Here is a 22,116-nt window from a genome sequence, read left to right on the forward strand (position 1 = left end):
GAGTTGGTTTCCTACTGAGCGCCCAGGCACATGGGGTGCTCATCAAGTGATAGTCAAATAATGAGAGAATATTCATTGCCAGGTTCAGAACATGGGTCAGGGACCTCACGATAATCCGATGTTATAAGCGAAAAGAGTAAACTACCGTCCAAATATTAAGGAGCGCAGAAAAGCAATGGGCACGATAGAGCAGAGAAGAATCAGAGTAGCCAAATACGTGGATGGACTACCTGACCAACGAAAGGGAGAAGATAATCGCCTTCTCTACAACGCATTGCCTGAGTGGGCGAGGACCTGTCCAGCTGATCAGCTGAAACGTTGTTTAGAGCACTTCTAAAAACTTCTTCAAGCTTCGACATCCAGCCAATCATAAACATCTCGGCATGTTCCGCAAAGGGTGATTGAAGCAGCCCCCGAAGCTGAAATTCAACAAGGTTTCCGAGATCAATCGCATATTAGCAGAGATGCTCAAAGATGACACTTCCGTATATCTACGCAAATGTTGCATCAACTATTATATGCAATATTTGAGACACCGCGTCCTAGAGAATGATCGCGCGATTTGCCGAAATGTTGTGTTTTGCATTGCGCGGCCGGTAATAAAGTTAATTAGTTCAGTGCGTGTTGGCTCTTGTTTCGGACGGCAGAATGATCGCGATAGTTTGCCGAAATTTTGTGTTTTGCATTGCGCGGCCAGTAATAAAGTTAATTAGTTCAGTGCGTGTTAGCTCTTGTTTCGGACGGCAGAATGATCGCGCGATTTGCCGAAATCTTGTGTTTTGCATTGCGCGGCCGGTGATAAAGTTAATTAGTTCAGTGCGTGTTGGCTCTTGTTTCGGACGGCAGAATGATCGCGATAGTTTGCCGAAATTTTGTGTTTTGCATTGCGCGGCCAGTAATAAAGTTAATTAGTTCAGTGCGTGAAATTTTGTGTTTTGCATTGCGCGGCCGGTAATAAAGTTAATTAGTTCAGTGCGTGTTGGCTCTTGATTCGGACGGCAGAACGATCGCGCAATTTGCCGAAATTTTGTGTTTTGCATTGCGCGGCCGGTAATAAAGTTAATTAGTTCAGTGCGTGTTGGCTCTTGTTTCGGACGGCAGAACGATCGCGCGATTTGCCGAAATTTTGTGTTTTGTTTTTCCCTTAGGACGGTTCGTAAGTAAATTGATGAATATATTTTATTATTTTTACAGCATATACTGTTATTGACAAACGCTCTATATTGTCGAATAGAGCTCCCTATTATTCACCTTTCCCACTAACACAAATTTTCCTTCCTGAGACATCTATGAAGGTAGTATGGGTTCCCCTGCATCTTCACTAGTAGATGTTGAACTAACATTCCTTCCTTCCTTCCGTGATTGTAAGGGACGTGGCCAGGTATACAACTGCTACTGTATAGGAAAAGGTACTAATCCCAAGTACCAATTTGCGACAATATACAGTAGATTGCTCAATTCAAGCTCTGTCTGGTGGGGGGGCGGGTGTCGCGGGAGAGGGTTCTCTTCGTCGACTTCCCCTCATTTGAATGGAGGTGACGGACAGGGAATTTCTTTGCGGTTTATCACCTCAGAATGCAAGTTCGCATTGTTTTCTTTCGTTCTGAGGTGATAAACCACAGAGAGATCTGCTTCTTGTCACTTTTGTTTAAGGGAGGGGAGGTCGACGGGGAGAGTCCTCTCTTGTGACATTCGCCCTTATTCCGGATGGAGCTTGAATTGAGCATTGTATAGCCACCCACGATTTGTACAATCACATATGCTATGCTATGCTATGCTATTTGAGACACCGCGTCCTAGTGAAGCTTCCAAAAAGGGAGAACTGGCGAGTGACGTGGCATCACTATGCATTGCTCTGAAAGTTCTGTGGTTTGTTGGATGCTAACACGCAAACCAAATCGATGGATGTCGATACAGATAACCCCTCCAGCTTTACGTTAGCTAAGCAAGCGGCCGAGATGGTCGAAAAATATAAATACCGTGGTAGACAGTTCGCGCCGGACAGCGAAACTAAACAGGAGTACGGATAAAGAAAGGTAGGGCTGTTTTCAGTGTTGACTGTTGGTAGCATCATACACAAATCTGAATCATCGAGGCTTCATGCACGAGCTAACTCGCTTGCGATTCTTTAGGGAGAGCATCATATGCACTTAGAAGTAGCAAGTATTCATCAACCGATGTCTACGTTTCAAAATTAGAGCATGGTGATCTGACAACTGAATCTTAAATGCTGATCTCCTTCGACGATGTCAATAGAAATTTGAAAGCGTAATTGGAAGTGGCTACGAAAGCCGACTACAAAAGAGAAGAGACGAAATTTGTGACGAAATCTACTGATGCCAGATTTTTTTACAATTCTTTATAATACACTTGCAAAATTTGTATAAAATCTTAACGTTATCCTTTATAATTCTCCATAACTTCTTCGAAGGATCCATCTGTCTGTTTTTACGCGAATAAAGTGAAAGATATATAAAGTTAAGAAATATTTTGTATATGCCAAGATTTTAAACAGAATTGTAAGAATTGTTGCTATGTCTGAAACTCGATTTGTTGCACCACTTCCTTCGATGGAAGTTCGAAACCAAGTTCGCTAGACAGGTGCTTTTCCTACTAAGCAACGAAGGACTTCCATCATACTCCGCAGCTATACTTAACAAACTGGCGAATTATGGTGGGCGCCGTTCAGAAATATCCATAAGTAGAATATAAGACCACTTTCGTTCTTGAAATTTGGAAACTTTTTTTCTTATTGGGTTTTCAGTTGGAGGTACCTGGTGGCTTAGTTTGGCAAGGCTGAACCCGTCCCTACGTTCCCCTTACTAGGACACAGACCGACAATGGACTAGCCCAGCGGTTCTCAACCTGGGGTACATGTACTCCAGGAGGTAACTTCGCTGCCCCCAGGGAGAACCTCGAACAAAAATGCGTAATGGCGGATGTATTACAATTCCAATGAAAACTTGTTGAAAAATAAATAAAATTTCTTATTCCAAAACTTTGTATTATATATAATATGAAATGACTTGTTTATAGACGTTTAAATCCTGTCTACCCCAAGCAGAGTAGTGTATGAAGGACTGTGTGACAAAAGATCATGAGGACAAAACGACGAATGAACAAATTTTAAAAATCTTCAAAGTAATCTACCTGATCGAGACAAAATATTGAATAATATGCTTCCGAACAAAAATCTAAAGGTTCGAAAGCCTCCAGTTGAAAGATATGGAGGCTTTTTTCCGGAAGGCTCAATAGCTTCGTTGCAAGAAGCTTGGAAGGCTTCTTTGAAAAGGCTCCTTCCGAAGCAACTCGTAAGCCTCCCTTCAAGAAGCTAGGAAGGCTCCTGCCAATAAGCTCAGAAGCCTCCTACACGGAATCCTCGTTTCTGTACTTAAGTCAAGAAGATCGAGAGGATCGGAAGCCTCTTTTCGAGAGGCTCGGAAGCCTCCTTTCGAGAGGCTCGGAAGCCTCCTTTCGAGAGGCTCGGAAGCCTCCTTTCGAGAGGCTCGGAAGCCTCCTTTCGAGAGGCTCGGAAGCCTCCTTTCGAGAGGCTCGGAAGCCTCCTTTCGAGAGGCTCGGAAGCCTCCTTTCGAGAGGCTCGGAAGCCTCCTTTCGAGAGGCTCGGAAGCCTCCTTTCGAGAGGCTCGGAAGCCTCCTTTCGAGAGACTTGGAAGCCTCTTGTCAAGTGGCTCGGAAGCCTCCTTTCAAAAGGCTCGGAAGCCTCCTGTCAAGTGGCTTGGAAGCCTCCTTTCAAGAGGCTCAGAAGCCTCCTTTCAAGAGGCTCAGAAGTCTCCTTTCAAGAGTTTCAGAAGCCTCTTTTCAAAAGTCTCAGAAGCCTCCTTTCAAGAGGCTCAGAAGCCTCCTTTCAAGAGTTTCAGAAGCCTCTTTTCAAGAGTCTCAGAAGCCTCCTTCAAGAGAGGCTCAGGCCTCTTTCAAGAGTCTCAAAGCCTCCTTTCAAGAGGCTCAGAGCCTCTTCAAGAGGCTCAGGAAGCCCCTTTCAAGAGGCTCAGGCCTCCTTTCAAGAGGCTCAGGAAGCCTCCTTTCAAGAGGCTCAGAGCCTCCTTTCAAGAGGGCTCAGGCCTCCTTTCAAGAGGCTCAAGAAGCCTCCTTCAAGAGCTCAGGAAGCCTCCTTCAAGAGGCTCAGGCCCCTTCAAGAGGCTCAGAGCCTCCTTCCAAGAGGCTCAGAAGCCTCCTCAAGAGGCTCAGAAGCCTCCTTCAAGAGGGCTCAGAAGCCTCCTTCAAGAGGCTCAGAGCCTCCTTTCAAGAGGCTCGGAAGCCTTCAAGAGGCTCAGAGCCTCCTTTCAAGAGGCTCGGAAGCCTCCTTTCAAGAGGCTCCGGAAGCCTCCTTTCAAGAGGCTCAGGCCTCCTTTCAAGAGGCCTGGAAGCCTCCCTTTCAAGAGGCCTGGCCTCCTTTCAAGAGGCCTCAAGCCTCCTTTGAAGAGGCTCAGAAGCCTCCTTTCAAGAGGCTCAGGAAGCCTCCTTTCAAGAGGCTCAGGAAGCCTCCTTTCAAGAGGCTCAGAAGCCCCCCTTTCAAGAGGCTCGGAAGCCTCCTTTCAAGAGAGCTCAAGCCTCCTTTCAAGAGTTTCAAGCCTCTTTCAAAGAGTCTCAGAAGCCTCCTTTCAGAGGCTCAGGCCTCTTTCAAGAGGCTCGGGCCTCTTTCAAGAGGCCTGGAAGCCTCCTTTCAAGAGGCTCGGAAGCCTCCTTTTAAGAGGCTCGGAAGCCCCCTTTCAAGAGGCTCGGAAGCCTCCTTTCAAGAGGCTCGGAAGCCTCCTTTCAAGAGGCTCGGAAGCCTCATTTCAAGAGGCTCGGAAGCCTCCTTTCAAGAGGCTCGGAAGCCTCCTTTCAAGAGGCTAGGAAGCCTCCTTTCAAAAGGCTCGGAAGCCTCCTTTCAAGAGGTTCGGAAGTTTCCTTTCATGTGGCGAGAAACCCTCCTTCCAAGTGACGAGAAATTCTCCTTTCAAGAAGTTCGGAAGCCTCCTTCAGAAAGAATTCATAAAATTTCACGAAACAATGAAAACTCTAGATTTTTTTTTTAGTTTTGTGATTGGTTTTTGATATATCTTATGAAATACGCCTATTTTCATTTACAGCGAAAGGTACCCCCTCAATGAAAGCATAAGTTTGAAGGGGTACCTCTCAAGAAAAAGGTTGAGAACTGCTGGCACTAGCTTATGATGGCCACTTGAACATCGTGTGCAGTAGTTAGATCGAGTTAATTTTTTAAATTTGCAGTTTTCGATTAACAGCGTTTGAATCATATTCCCAATTCCCGTCAAACAAAAGAAGCTCAGAAAGATCGTTTTAAAATTTTATTAGGTAAACACCAATATCTCAAAACGACATATCCGCTTCTGCAGGCAAAAATTCAAACGTCGCAGCGGTTCTACGCGGACCAAAACCATACACAGGTAACAGAAGCATTCTAATACGTCTTGATTACTCTGGTACGGTAAAGTGCTATCAGATTCTGTTTTATTATTATTTGATGATGAATTAGAAAAATAATGGAAACGTGATTTCGCATTAGATTTAAACGCTTAAAAATTTTAAGATTATTTAGTGAAAGCTTCTGAAACTGAATCAAAGCGAGCCAAAGATCAGAATCATTCACCAAGCAATCATCAAAAATGTTCAACTTACTGTTTAAACCACTACATATTCGGAAGCTCATTTCAATTACTATCCTTATGGGCCTATGGTGGTTTCTACAGCATCGGAATCACCTCCAAACAAGATTCAACAGGTAATGAGTTTCCGAACATTACATGAGCTTCAATTTGATGATGGGCTTTTTAGGAAGTCTTATGGTCGATCTTTACGTCTCTGGTAGAACCTCTTTGACGATACCGTTGCATAATTTCTGCCAAAGCAGTTTGCCAGCCGGACACGGAACATGTCGTCCAAGAAGAAGCTGTTGCAACTGAATCGGAGGGAATTACGAGGTCTAATGCTAACAACTAACTTCGTAATATTTTAAAGTCAATTTTGTAATTTTTGTCATTTTAATGTCAGAGTCAAATAATTTTGTCAGCTTTTATGTTTTTTAGATGTCTATTATCATTATAGGCGCTCTAAATCTACCGAAGCAGTTTTTCGACTCACATGGAACATGTTGCCCAATGCTTCATCGTAGCAACCGAATCGGAAGTTTTTTCTTTAAATGTAAGAAAATATGGTAAAGTGACCAATAGTGGACCCTCCACCCATTTTTGCATTATTACTGCACAATGTCAACATTTTGCTATGAAATTCCATCGGGAGATCCTACCTTACAGTCACAGTCCTATGATTTGATTACATGCATTGGAAATGCTATGGAAAGTCAAATTAGATGATTTTTTACAATTCTATAAAAATTAACACGAGCGTGTCCATTATAGGAATATTTTGGAGGGTCAATAATAGGGAAGAAGAACGTCCCGAAACGGGACATGAAATGAAGTTTCGATTATAGGGAAGCAATTTCCTATTATGAACCCCCAGGGGGTCTACTATAGGGCGAATTCAGTTAGACTTTAAAATGTTAATTTCAATGAATAACGTCGTGTATTTGGGTGTTTTATGTATGTATCGTGAAGAGGGGATACAGAGCTTGTTGTTAGATATCAAGCAGAGTTAATATGTTGAAAATATCTAAGCCTTATGACAGGAAGAGCAAAATTCCGCTACTAGGGGGTCCACTATTGGGCATTTAACCCTATTCAATCTCCGGTTCATAAAAATGACAAGTTAATAGCTTTTAAAGTTGTTCTCCAGCCGTACAAGGACCATGTCGTCCATAGACACTGTTGAACTGGCTCAAAAGACATTATATTTAAAATTTTGGTAGATATTCCATTAAAAAAATAGGAAAATTGCCATAAAAGGTATCAATTTCTCTAAATAAATAAGAAATTTCCATAAACAAAAAAAATAAAAAATTAAGAAATATAAACAATTTCAAACGTAAAAATTGCAATAACCAAAGAACATTTTTATAAAAAAAAATCAAAAATTTCCGAAAATAATTTGATTTTTTTTGTGAAAAGTTTTCGATTGTTTATGTGAAAAAAATATTTACTTGTGAAAAATTCTATAATATTGTTTATTTCTTCTTCTTCTTATTCAATGACTCTACATTCCAACTAGAACTTGGCCTACTTTGCATTTCTACTATTAGAGGTTTCAGTTCATCGTAAACCAAGTGGCACATTACGTTAAAGTATAACCCAAAAGATGCCGAAAAACTTTGCTGAAGGAGGCACGTTGCTGGAACGTCCACGAAAAAAGTTATAACGCTTCGAAGATTGAGTGTTCAAACCATATGCAAAAAATCATTTATTCTGCCAGCACTGCCGAACTACGTGGAGTAATAATTTAACTGAGTGTTATTTCAAAATTATTGATTTTATAGGACTTTGGAGCTAATGGGAGATATTCGAAATGATTTCACAAAGTAAAAATTCCGACTAGAACGAAAATGGGTTTTGCCCTCTGACAATTAAAGGTTGTCCGGTAGTGCTGGCAGAAACATTGATTTCTTGCATATGGTTTAAACAATCCATTTTCGAAACGTAATAACATTTTTTGTAGACCTTCCAGCTGCGTACCTTCTTCGGCAAAGACTTTCGGCATCTTCCAGGCTATATGCTAACGTATTGAGTCACGTGATTGATGATAAACTGAAGTCGCTAATAGCAAAAATGTAAAAAAGTACGTTTTCCCATACTAATCTCCATGTAAATTTAAAACGCGATGCGGCATGCGAGGTCGCAACCATTCGAGCCCATATTTTGCACAGTGGATTGGGGTCCCAAAACGATTCAGAAAAACCTTGATCTCACTTGATCGGACGAAGTTTGAGATTTTCCATACAACTGCGCCCCACTCTAGTGAATACACAATGAATCCCGCGGTGAATTTATAATTCACCTAATGTTTTTTTATTCCCAGTTGCAAAGGCCAAATCTAGCGAAATAATTTCCGTACATTGCTGAAATTTGAGTCGATTGTTCAGCATACATAAGCAAGGATTCTACCATTGTACCACCACTATGTGCGTAATGGTTCTCTCAGCTCGTGCAGAATCGGGTGTATTTATTGCTTCTTCCCTGGTTTCCTTATCGACATTTTATTTTCCATGGAATTTTTTTTTTTCTAGAGGGAATTTTGATTTCAGTTGAGTGGTTAATACCTGGAAAATTAACTTTGCTTGTCATTAAGACGAGTTCGTACAATTCCACTTAATTCCACCACTTTATTGTACCTTGACTGACTCGTTTTTCGACCTCAACAGTAAGGCCGTCTTCAGTCGGGTCAAGCACGAGACATTGAAGACGGCCTTACTATTGAGGTCGAAATACGTATCTGTCAAGGTACAATGAAGTGGTGGAGTTGTACGAACTCGTCTTATGACAAGTAAAGACATTCCACTAAAAGCTCAAAATAATCTTATCAATTAACTTTGATTCAACTGAATATCTTCATGAAAAATAATCGACCTAAGCAAGTTTTGTGCAAGTAACTCAATTAACTTAATTTCATCAATTTCGCTATCCAATTTTTTGGAATTTTGTTTTCCAGTTTTTCATCCATTATAATAATTTCTTGAATCTATTAATCTTTTTTTGATTTTTCAACATATTTACAACAAAAATTCCCATTGAATGCTTTAAAATATTGGAGTTTTCAAAATTTTTAAACTTACTTTATGTACTTATGTGAGAAGTTATATAGAAGAAATATATAGAAGAAATATTTTAGAGTGTATTGCTCACAACCATAAGCATCTATGGAATTAGGTTAATTGTGAAAATACTTAATCACAAAGCTTTCAATTTCACTTCTTCAATCTTTCACGGACAAAATCACGAAAGAACAAAATAAAAAATTTCAATATTTTTTTACACTGTTAAATTTTGGAATTTAATTCTTAACCACTCTTGAGCATGCATTGAAGTTTATATTATTGACAAAAATCAAAATCTTTACGTATTCTGATTTATATATTAACAATTGGAAATTACAAAAAAACATTAGAAGGATAAATAACAATTTTTGGATGACAAATATGTAAATTTGGCATGACACCAGAATCTCGACGTTATTGGAGGCCTTCCCACAACGGAAAAAACAACTTCCATAATTTATTGGATATTTTTACACTCACCTGAAAAGTCTGTCGAATCAGCGTCTACATCAAGTGAACAACTACCAATGGAATCTACACTTCTATCCATATTCCGCTCGGCGACTCCGGATAGAAGCCAATCCTTTTCGTACTCCGTCCCGTTGCAACTATAATTCCCAGGGTTTCGTCGATTGTACACTCTTACGATAACAACTATGAAATTTGGCACTGATCCAAAAAACCAATCCTATCTCTGTGCTATTTCTTGTCTGCGCCTTAAAAGCACTATCTGCACACGCAATGCAATCACGTTTTTTTGAAGAATATCTCCGATCCCGAATCTGTCGGCACACTTTCCACTCGAGCTCGATTTAGACCGTGAACACCATTAAATATTCTCGATTGGATGAAAGGAAAGAAAATCAAATCACGTTCGTTCCGAACTCTTATACGAGCACTTGAATCATTTCAACTATTTCGCCACCAATCAATTTTCTGCACACTTCATTCGATCCAATTTTCACACAATACTAAGCAGTTGTTGTACATCCAATTTGAACAAACTGCGGTCGCCGCCGCTTCTGCTGCTGCTGTACTTTCAGACTGCACTCCTAAAACATAAATAATGCAGACAAATCCCCTGCCAGTGCACCGAATTTGACAGCTAGCCAACTTTGTTCTCTCTTCGGATTTTTGCCTCCTTCTTCAAATCTCAAATCCACAATGACGAATCCACCTGAGAGGGCGCGCGCAGTTAGGCCAAGTTTTTCACAGTGCAGCCTTTTCGGTTGGCCGGTTCCAGTCGCGGGCTGGAGGATGACTTGTCGAGCACTGAGGCTACCACACTACTGTCGGCGATGCTGCTGCTGCCGTCGTTGACTGCCTGTCACACATCGTCTATAATTGAACATTCTCAGCGGTTTAGTGCCCGTGGCTTGGGTTACAGTTTGAGTGTACTACTAACGGAGATGCACGTTTTCCCCTACCCACACGACACGTTCCGACGCCAGCGAACTTGGATTAGCTACTGTGAAATGCGCGCGATGCGCCGGGTAGCTCTGGCTGCCACCACTGATGGATTTTATGCTCCCTGGAAGTAAGGAAAAAGAAATAGGAAATTAACTTAAATGAAATATCTCATCATGATCTTGGAGCTGAGTTTTTGTGGCGGAGCGAAGCCATCTTATAATGAAGGCTGAAAATAAGTCTCCGCAAGCGGTTATTTCGGGAAAATATAGAGAGGGCTTTCTTGAAAGGAGATCCATGAAATCCGTCGCATAAATGCTAGTCATACTTTTTTATGAAGCATCTGTAAGTTACATTCCTCATATATTACGGACGTTTCCTAAACGTGTATTAAAATGTTATGCATTCGGCATCTGAGTTAGAATTGTAATTCAGTCCAGGGAAATTTTCGATTTCCCGTGTACGGTGTACGGTGCTTGTATACAAACGCGGTATGAAAATCTTCTAAACGCCTCAGTCAACCAACCAAATGTAAGTAAGCCTCCATCAGGGCTGGATGTGGTATATGGTAAAGGAAGGGGGTTTGTTCGATAAGACCGGACCACGCTGGAAGTGGATGGATTTGATTCCTAGTCCTGTCAAGAAAATTTACAAAAATGATAGAAAACTTGTCGTCAATAACTCTTTTGATGAACACAAAGTTGGGCGATGGAAATGCCCCAGTTGGGGAAGTATGCCACAAAAAACGTTCAAGGTGGTTCAAGAGTATTTCTTCCATTATTAATAACAAGCACATATATGTTTTATATTCGCAAAAGAAACAATTTTGTCTTAATTTGTGTCGTTTTATTAAATGCGTGCTCACTGCTGAAGGAAATCACGGAAATAAGGAACAGATTCGCTCAGATACATGTTGTGATTGCTATGAACAGTAACTCTATGGATATCAAAACAACTTAAGGTCAAATTCCAGGAAATTTGGTCACCAAATCCACCATGACAATAGTAGAGCAAAATCTGCCAAAGTCCTATTATTCAAATTGCTTATATCGCATTCATTAATCCAAGTTTGAATTCGTGGGTGTCGTTGACTATCGCGCAAATGCAAGTTGCGTTTCAAGATTTTTTTTCGTCCAGGTCCGGTTCATATTTAGTCTCGACATGAGACTTCGCTTACCTCACCTAGAATGAATGGCCTTTTAGTTTCAGAAAGAGTGGGCCTCTTAATCCGAAACGAGTTCTACCACGCGCCACGGCGGCGTATCGTTGTTGTTTATTGCGCTAACCATACGCTATCTCCACAGGGTATTTGTAATTCTTGTTCAAAGGAGATTGTAGTGGGCTTTCACGTCGGATAAAGGAGGAGACGTTCATTAATTCTTAAACTGCTTTCAGTTTGCGAGAACATGGGTTACGTCAACACTAGGAATCGTCATATTTTCGATGAACTGAACTGAACTATATAACAATCGGGATGGGTGTTATTATGAGAGAAATTGAAAGTAAATGGAGTTTAGTTGCGTGTTCTGTGGATACTCTTCCTGATCACTTCTAATGCAAACTGCCGGCTATTACGATGATAATTATATGCAATACATATATGCATACATGCGATCTCTATCAGTCTTCTTTCCCATCCATTTTTTTAATTTCGAATGATTGGATAATATCAGGGGAAGATTGTTGTCGAATCACGCCATGGCTTCGATCAGTAATGCTGCCGTAATAGATGTGTTCAGACCTTATATTTACTTTGCCAGCATAAAAACTCAATCGCTGTGAATCGCGATTTCGATTCCTAAACATGACTGCTTAGTATAAACTCGAGCATTCCTCCATATTCACTTCCGCCAGTATACGTAAAGATTAAAACGACTAATTTAATTTTTATTACTAGCTCAATACCATGCGTGCCGTAAATGAACCAACACTTTTTCGTAATCACCTAGCCTGACAAACCCTAATTTTTACATGCTTCGTTAAAAAAGTGGTGCAGTATTTTATGTTCACTCACATTTGCGCAGATAACGCATAATTGCACTGGTGGCGTGGAACTGGGTGAAGATAATCGTAAAAATGCAACCGGAACACACGCAATAGCACTATTTGTGCTATTTACACAGTGACGGCGGAATCAAGTTGGCACGCGGCGCTAGGCCACTTGGATCATTCCAGTGCGCATCCTATGCGGTCATCTTCTCGTTCAGCTGCAATAATCGAGTGTAAATGATTATGATGGGGCGAAGCGCTTGATGTCTTGTCCAATCGCCACACGATCGGCGTATGTGAGTGTGGTAATGGCTGTGATAAATAAATAATTACCATTTTAAGGAGGCCATCACGCTTCTACACTCCCCGGAGATGATTGGAATGAACGCGTGCCGGTCGGCCGGCAGAGTGGTCATGACATAATTTTTTTCACCTCGGAGATGTGATGAACTCAGTGAAACTAGTTGCGATGCTCCGGATCGGAACTGGTTATATATTTAGGTGCGACTAAGCGACTCCCCTTCGCAGAATCGTAAAATCTCGATGTCACACGCAGTCGTAAGTGCAACCAGGGAACGCATTTTCACGGAGTAGCAACAGTGAAAGAATCTCCGAGCCGATCCCAAAATAGAATACTTTATTTTTAATCTAAATCCTACGGCTTATGTGGGTTTGAGTCGTTTGGAACCCTGATGCATTGTACTGATTCTGTCCCTAATGTAGTGATGGGCTTTCCGTGAGTGCTGTGGAAGCGTGATGCTTTCATCGTTGGTAACTAAAGGCTAAAAGCAGGCTTCGACTTTACTAGCACTACACTGATTAACGTCTAATAATTCATAGATTAGTGAATTACAAAGTAAACAAAAGGTGCCTTTCTTTCGAGCTTCCTAAAACGTCGACCTCACATTGCTTATGGAAAGAAATATTCTTGACCGTATCAGCAGCAACCTCGTATCGGTGGTTATGTTTAGGTTGCTTTCTTTTCCAATAACTCCGTCATCGAGATGCCATGACTATAGGTGGCAGTACAACCATCAGTATAGTTCTATGTTCAAGCTCTTGAAGATTTTTTTGAAAGCATAAGAGCTCATTGTAATGATTTTATATCAAGGAATATGTCCATCAAAACCAATTATAATATATATTATTATAGACATCATACAATTAAATGAAAAGTAGTTTAATTAATCATTAAACAAATTTTATTCTGCGAAATTCGCGACAAGGAAAACCGAAAGCCGCGACTGCAAAAACAAAACCGTGAACTAACGATCATTGCATAGTTGTGCTCAAAGAAAGCAATGTACAGCTACGCCCAAAATATTTAAAAATACTTTTAAATTCAAATATTTTCTACGTTATTGTTAACACAGTTTATAAATGAATATTTCCTAAAAACTTTCTGTTCAGATTCCCAGGTAGTCGAGCCCTTCTCCTCTCTCAGATCGCTTTCCCGACCAGTTAGTTATAACAAAATTATATCAGCATGGGCAATGCGTGTAGTTAATTCTCTGTCCCGGATGAAGAACAGAAAATTCCATGATCGTTATAACATGGTTATAACGCAATATGATATAATAATTTTGAACAGCAATCAGGGTGGCGACTCAAATTTGAAAATGAAATTCCCTGACTTTCCCTGACTTTCCAGACCATTTCTCGAAAAATTCCAGGTATAAAAAATGTGTTTTTTTAAATTCCTAGAAGCATATAAAAATCTCTGCATGTTTGAATTCTGTCCATATGAGTTCTTGAGTTACTGGATGCCTAATCACTTCTAGAAGCAGAACATTAAGGATATGTAGAGATTCGTAGGTAATTCTGGTCGTTCATAAAGAATCAAGTAAATACGCAGAACTCCTGAAAGGTTTTTATAATTCACATCTTTCCAAACATTGATTATAAACATTCTGGTGCCTTCATCCACCATTGGGAACTCTCATGGACCCTCTGGAGTCGCAGTAGACCTCCAAGACTACTGACACGACTTTTATTGACACGACTTTTATTGACACGACTTTTGAACTCTTCCAAACCATCGTGAGAGCTTCTAGAAATCCTTCTAAACCGTTAAAAAAATCTTACGGGTTGGATATTTTCGTGGACATCGAGAAACCTCCATTGGCTCAAAAGAATACTTACTGAGTAAGAATTTTTATTCACTCTCTGTGGAGTTAATAGACTTCTAAAAATAGTCACGGACGTTGCAATCTTCCAGATAATCAGGAATTCAATCCCTCCAAGCTCACATAAATCCATGCAGCACTTACAGTAAGCCCAGAAAAACATTCTAATCATGCAATACTTGAAATATTTTGGCCTGAATACTCTCAATTCGTTTAATATTTGCCGATTGTGGCCTTTGGCAATGGCCCCATGGAAAATATAAAAATAGTCATTTTTGTGAAAAAGTGGCATAGCTAGGCTCATATGCTAAGGGGAGCTATACCTACTCCGTATATTTGATCGATTTTTAGTTTTTTGCCAAAAGTTAATCGATGGTCTTAGAATTCCAACATTGTTTTATTTATAAAAAGTTCAACTACTATCAAGTATATGTCAGACAAGTATAACACCAACACACAATGAAACTTTATAAGGAACATTTTAAAGAATTTTTTAAAGAACTCGTGGTAACATGTTTGAAGATTCATTGGCATATTTTTTGTATGAATCCTTCCACCAAGTCATTTCAATTCAAATTTGAGTAAACACCATACAATCTACCAAGTTTTATGAGTAAAGCTATGGAAAAAAATACTAAACATCCATCAAGGAGCTCCAGGATTAAACTGTCGAGCGAGCTCTTGGAAATCCTTTGGGATTTTTTTTATATTTCAGAAGAATTCTGAAGTAATTTAGAAAATTTTCTGAAGGGAATAATTATCTTCACAAAAAATACTGAAGCATTTTCACTAAAGTATTTAATTTTTGGAAAAAAAATCTCAAAGATCAACCAGAAAATTTCCTGATAAAATTGTAAAATAAACATCAAAAGCAGCGAATGTAAAATTGAACCATTATTATTGACAACAACATTTTCCTCCACTTGCGTCCGAGTATGGCTATGGAGTTTCGAGAAAACATTTTATAAAGACCACCGCCACCTACGTGCATGAGGTAGACCATATGATGCTTTCTCTCTACATGACTAATAATTTGACCACCTAAGGACATGAGGATCGGCCAATGACTTTATAAGCCTATCATCAAATGGAAGTTCATGAAATGTTTTTAAAACCTACAGAATCTTGTTTGGAGATGATGCCGTGGAGTGTTGTCGAAGGTCCACAAAGATAGTATTCGGTGTTTTCTTTAAACAAGCTTCTAAAAATATAGTTGTTGGTTTTAGGTGGTTTTAGGTAGAACATTTTTGATGATTATTTGGGGATCGGTTCTGAACTATTTTCATCAAAAGGTATTATTAGAGTTGGCTACTAATAAGCAATTTAAATTTATCGAGATAGATCGCATTTTTTCCAATTTCCAACTTAGTCGAGTCAGGTACGAGTCAGTGGAAAAAAATTAGTCGACTCGACTTAGTCGAGTCAAGTACGAGATACTGAAGACGACCTTACTGTTGCGGTCGAAATACGTATCTGTCAAAGGTACAATAAACCAGTGGAATTTAATGGAATTGTACAAACTCGTCTTATGACCAGTATTTGAACGAACTTTCAGAACTTCTTTTGTTTAATGGGAACATGACTTGAACGCTACTGAGGAAACTGCAAAAAATCAAAACGACCTCGACCCAAAACCATTCAAACTAAATAATCTAAAATATTGAAGGAGACTTTTTATAAAAAAAAATGGATCAGGCCTCAACAGTGACCATTTGAAAAACGTAGCTTTAACACCTGTATTATTGCTTAGTGAAACAAACTCGATTACCAATGGTGTATATGGAATGGGTTCGGAGTAGACTTTTAGTCTAGAGACTGCCACCGGTCACAAGAAAAAGCTTTATAGCTTGATAGTGAAAGTGATTGTAGACTGTAACTGCCTCGGAGTTTTGTTTATCGGCTATGCAGTCTGATGACCAGTTAAAACGCTAGATTAATTTTGCTCCGAAGTTTTGGTACCATTATTGGTCTTTTTTCAATGGATTAAAATAATTCAGCGTGTCCTTAGTTTAACATTTTGCTCGAATTAAGAAAATCACTATAAATTTTCAATATAGGTTTTGTGATTTTTTCCCTGACCTCAATCAAAATTCCCTGACTTTCCCTGACATTCCAGGTCCAAATTGAAATTCCCTGACTTTCCCTGACTTTCCAGGTTTTTCCAGGTAGTCGACACCCTGGCAATACTTGTAACACAGCTAGTGATAACTTTGTTCTTCACAATAAAATAAATGGTAATAGTTTTAGTTATTTTTATCACTTTTCATGTAACACATCGAGTTATCTTTTTGTTCAATTGATAACATATTTAGTAACGTTTTTGTTAAAAATAGAAAAACAATTGTTACAATTTTTAATATTTTAACTACAAATGGTACATGTTTTATAACAACATTTTGTTAAAAAAAATGCTCTAACTGAATAACAAGTGCTGATATAAATATGTTACCATCTACTGGCCGGCTTCCCACACCGGAAATGTGGAACACACTTCAACACAATGGGATAGACGGAAGAGGGACGCTTTTCCAATTGGAACACAGTCAAGCGATTCCTGTCTGGCGAAATCGGGACGCTTAGTTTTTCCCCGACGGCCGGAGTGGGATTCAAACCATCGAGAAACGCTGGACGCTGTGAGAACCGTAAGCCTCTCCGGGCACACCGGAACGGTTTTTCTGAAAGGTAAGTCCCATCCTTTTAGGCCGCTTTTCGGACATCAACCCATGCAGATAGTCCCAACAGACCCGGCGTCCTAGGCAACCCAGGTAAAAAGTCCTTCAATTTCCAGCAATTTACTGTCTCCTCCGGAAATGCTCTGCCGAGGAACTGTAACGTCGATCCAGCTGCACATACTGACCCTATCTACGGGTCCAAACAGCTTCCAAATCTGACCTCTCAAGGAACTCCTGTTGACAGCAGCACCCCTCCGGACACATTCTAGGGACCCAATTCCAACGTCTAACCTGGTTTCTTACCCTCAGACCAGCATAGCTAGACTGGTACGTCGTTCACATCTCACCTACCTTGCACTGGATAAGACAGCTAGCCAACTTCCTTACCGACCGACCCTCATACTTCCGTCGTCAAACTCGGCTTCCAGTGGAATATTGACAAATATCAAATAACCTAACCAGCCTGAAGCTGTTAACACACCACAGCATTCCGTGAATCATTGGTTCTCAGGAAGTGAAACGAGTCTCTCTGGCCTCCAAGGATCGTTTCCTTGGAAGAAAGTATAACTAAGGATTGCAAAGGTAGATTCAAATATCCAACATTCGTAAATGTTTATTCACCCTGCGGCTCCACACCAGGCATTAGAAGAAAGATGAGTAACGTTATAGACTATTCCCCTTCCCATGTCCTCCTATTGGGGCACGCGCAGCATCCGGCCTGGAGTGGTTTAAGGTTGGACCCCGAGCCATTGCTCTTTTTTTTTGTATATTTATTTGGCAGGCACTCTGTGTTCTTAACCGCTACTGTGCCGTGATCTACTGTGGTACTCTGCTGTACAAAGTCCACACAGAATCTATTTTTAGATGTCCATAAATCGTTATTGTTGTCGTTGCCAGTCCATATCATCGTGAGTCCATTGTGTTCATTTGTCCATGTGGTGAATCCAGTGATCGTTGCTTTGTTCGGTTGCCATTAATCGAAGAACGTTGGAGGAATGCCTCCGAGAAGAACAGGTCTGTCAGTCGTCATCAGGCATCTGTGTCGGTGAGGCGCGTTCCCCAAAACGCCACCGTACAGACTGCGCTTCTGGCGACTGACAAGGGTTTGGTGGAGGAGCTGGGAATCGAACCCATGACCATTCGCTTATGAGGCGAACGTGTAGCCAACTACGCTACGGGACCCCCCCTAGCCATTGCTCTATTGGAATCGTTGTCAATTATGGTTCACTCATTCTTTTTCAAAGGACATTTGGCCATCGACGTGATTCACCATTAATCGGTCTCCCCGTTATTAAGTGGAAAGTGCTTCTGATTCATTCGGAAGCAACTAAAAAGAACGAAATAAGCTGGCGGCTCATAAAAAAAATTTAAATAAGTTTTGCCTTTCTCGTATACAAAGTATACGTAAAGGCTATATGTTCGCTCCAAAAACAAACTTTTTATAGGAGGCTCGGAGACCCATAGTGTTATATACCGATCGACTCAGCTCGACGAATCGAGGTGATGTCTGTGTGTGTGTGTGTGTGTGTGTGTGTGTATGTGTGTGTATGTGTGTGTATGTGCGCAAAAAATGCAAAAAGTCTAGCCCACTTTTCAGGCACTTACCCTTAACGGATTTGCTTGCAACAAGTTGCATTCGACGCAGAATCCTGTCCCATTGTTTCCTATTGAAAATTGGCCGGATCGGACTATGGGCTCAGAAGTTATGGTCAAAATACTTTTTGTTTAGACAACAACGAGTGGAAAAGTCTAGCCCATTTTTCAGGCACTTACCTTAAACGGATTTGCTGGCAACAAGCTGCATTCGACGCAGAATCCTGTCCCATTGTTTCCTATTGAAAATTAACCCGATCGGACTATGGGCTTAGAAGTTATGGCCAAAATCCTTTTTTTCATATAAAAGTACATTAAAAAGTATAGCTCATTTTTTGACCACTTATCCTTAACCGATTTACTCACAACAAGTTGCGTTTGACGAAGAATCCTGTCCCATTGTTTCCTATTGAAAATTCGCCGGATCGGACTATGGGCTCATAAGTTATGGACAAAAAACTTTTTTCATACCAAAAGTGCGTATAAATTACTAACTCGAAATAAACGAGAAAGGCACCATCACCGCTAGGTGGATTAATCTGGGTTTTTTTCATACTATTTGGTCATCCATATTAATCTGGTCATCCAGACATTGCAGACTTATAGAGAGAAGCACTACTAATGCAGGTCAATCATCAAGAGACCAATAGGAAACAATGGGTAGGCTTTTTCGGCTTCGCCAACCCAACCGGTTCTGTCAACTAGTTATAGAGTACAGTCAACGTTCTCAGTGGTAAGCGCAGATCTTCTCCCATACATCTTGACCTGCCAAATCGTACCATCTCCGATCCACCCGAAGTGGACAACGCACTCGGCAATCTTTGGCAACTTTAGTTTCGGTAACCGATTCCTTAGCCGAGTTCCAAATTTCCGAGTCATCCAGATAGCATAGGGTTTCCCATGCTGAAAAATCCTGTTTCTCGATCAAGCCAGGTCTGGCCAAACAATCCCAGTGGAACATCGTGTTTTGTTGTTTCCCAAAGTTGCTGTGGGGGTGAGTTTACCTTCAGTGTGTGGCCAGATGGCAGATACAACAATCTTCCGTATAACGGACAATATTTCATGGGAATTGATCAGCCAACAGTAGGCCATGATTCAAGCCTTTTCTCAATCCAACAACCAACGCTTGAAGACGCGACAACAGCTCCAAATCGTTGGATTCATTCAAGGTCTGCTCCTTACATTTTTTGGTCGTGCTTCTAAAGATTACGGGGGATGTGTACCGGTTTTGACCACCGTAGTGCCTTATTTGGCCAACCATGAAAAATGCATATTTTCCAAAAAGAATAATGCTGATCAATTTCAACAGCGAAGAAAGATAAGGGATATATCTCCTGTTAGAGCTAATAAATACCTCGAGAATTTCTTTACTTTTGGAGTAATGCAAGAAACTGGCCAGTTCTGTCGCTGACTTACAGCGCTCTGATTAAATTTTTATTAGTAACAGATGAAGTTACGTCAATATAATGTTCGAAGCCCTGATCTCAACCTTTCTTTGGATTGGTAAATTGTCTGGTCTAAAGGTTTTTGAACGACCAGCGAAAAGATGGGAGAAAAAAATGACACCCGGTATAGTAAAGAAAGACATAAGTCCTACGTCAAAATTGACTTGTTGGGGTATTGCCTCATTCAACTTTTAACAACTCCGTAATAAAGCAGCGCATCGAATTTGCCTTATTTCGCAATCATAATCAACAATAGACTGGACAGATCTCATCAGAAGAATAGATCTCATCCTTAGTTTAACGGTTACACGAATGAACCTACTTGTCCATGTTCTGTTTTATTCGACCTGTTTACCATGGAACAAATGTTTTTTTACAATTTCAATGTGTCTAGTTATGGTCTTAGTAATTTTATCTTAGATTATTATTATTATTATAATCTTTATTAAAGAGGTTTTTAGCCCAAGGCTAGTTCACCTCCGGTCTTAGATTATGTTAATGTCAATTCATCTCGTATTTTTAAGTATTTTCCCATGGATGCTGTGCTAAAAATAAAAATGTGCTAAATCAGTTTTTATCCAAATCTGTTCAAAATTTCGGAGGACACTCAGAATGTGTGTCAGAAATAGATGAACGTTATGGAGCAAAATAGATTTTTTGAACCACCCTAAATTGCTCAGGCATTTTGATACCAAACGAATAATAAATTGTTATAAGTTTTGTATTGCAATAACAGAGTATGTTATGTTCAAAGGCATATTAAAATTCACCTGCGATTATTTGATAGGCTCGGGCGCGTATAACATTTTACGAAGCCACGATTCTTTGCGATATGTACAATCAATAACACCTTATTATCAAAAGTGAGTAAGCGAGGGGCATAAGCCAACGTACTCGTAGTGGCTCTAGGCTAGATTTACAATTTTAAAGAATGGACGGGCTTAGGAATCGGTGATACGGAACTTCAGCTGCTCATTCGGGCATTTGGCGTCAGGAACGGTGTGGCTATTTCACCCCTTATGCAAGTTTATAAGTGTCAATTGTTTGATACAACATCGACTATGCAAATGCATAAATAATACTTTGCGGGTAGTTCTGAAACTTCGATATGTATTTCTGAAACTTCGAAACAAGATACTTATAGTCAGAGGCGCGGTCACGTTCTGAAACGTGGGACAAAAGATAAAAAAGGACATAACGTCTAATTTTCAATTTTTTAAAAAAATTTAATGCATTCTATCTGATCGAAACAATATATGTTAAGTCTGAAGTATCCGAAGCCTCCACTTGAGAGACATGAAGGCTTTTTGCCGAAAAGCTCAGTTGCTTCGTTATAACAGAATTAGAAGTATCCTTCTACGCTTCTCGGAAGCTTCCTTCCAAACAGCTTGGAAGCCTACTTTCAAGAGGATCGGAAGCCTCCTTTCAAGAGGGTCGTAAACCTCCTTCCACAAGGATACGAAGCCTGCTTTCAAGAGGTTCGGCTCGGAGGACTCCGACGTGGAAGCCTACTTTCAAGAGGCTCGGAAGCCTCCTTCCAAGAGGGTCGTAAACCTCCTTCCACAAGGATCGGAAGCCTGCTTTCAAGAGGTTCGGCTCGGAGGACTTCTTTCAATACCCGACTAGCAAAGTTGTTTCTAGTCGGTTGCCGCAACTTATACGTGATTGCATTTGGTCACAATCAAGTTGCTGTGACCAAATATTATTGAAGTGTGCTACTTGGGTAGGTTCGGAAACATCGTCTCAAAAGGCCCGGAAGCGTTCTTTCAAGAGACCTAGAAGCTTTGTTTCAAGGGGGTCGGAAGCTTCCTTCCAAGAGGCTCGGAAGTTTTCTTTAAAAAGTTTCGGAAGCCTTCTTTAAAGAGACTCGGAAGACTATTTTCAAGAGGCTCGGAAGCATCCTTCCAAGAATGTCGGAAACCTAATTTTAAGAGGTTCGGAAGCTACCTTTCAAGAGGCTACTTTGAAGAGGCTGGGAAGCCACCTTGCAAGAGGCTCCTAAGCATAATTTCAAGAGGCTCGGTAGCCTCCTTCAAAAGGCTCGTAAGCCTCTTATTAAGAGACTCATAAGACTTTTTTCAAGAGGCCCGGAAGTCTCCTTTCAAGAGGCTCAGAAATCTTCTTTCAAGAATCTAGGAAGCGTATTTTCAAGATGCTCAGTAGCCTTCTTTTAAGTGGCTCGAAAATCGCCTTTCAAAAGGCTCGGAAGCTCCTTT

General features: G+C 40.4%; 1 protein-coding gene across 1 annotated transcript in view; it reads right to left on the reverse strand.

Moving 5' to 3' along the window:
• The window catches only part of LOC134212641 (uncharacterized), a 149,070-nt gene that overhangs the window by 55,380 nt on the left and 71,574 nt on the right, over positions 1 to 22,116 (reverse strand). The window contains exon 3 of the mRNA XM_062690668.1: positions 9,149 to 10,199. Coding sequence (XP_062546652.1) covers positions 9,149 to 9,218 — 70 coding nt within the window. The 5' untranslated portion in view covers positions 9,219 to 10,199. The remainder of the gene's footprint in view (positions 1 to 9,148; positions 10,200 to 22,116) is intronic.

Source organism: Armigeres subalbatus, chromosome 2 (assembly GCF_024139115.2).
Source record: "Armigeres subalbatus isolate Guangzhou_Male chromosome 2, GZ_Asu_2, whole genome shotgun sequence".
Lineage (NCBI taxonomy): Eukaryota > Metazoa > Arthropoda > Insecta > Diptera > Culicidae > Armigeres > Armigeres subalbatus.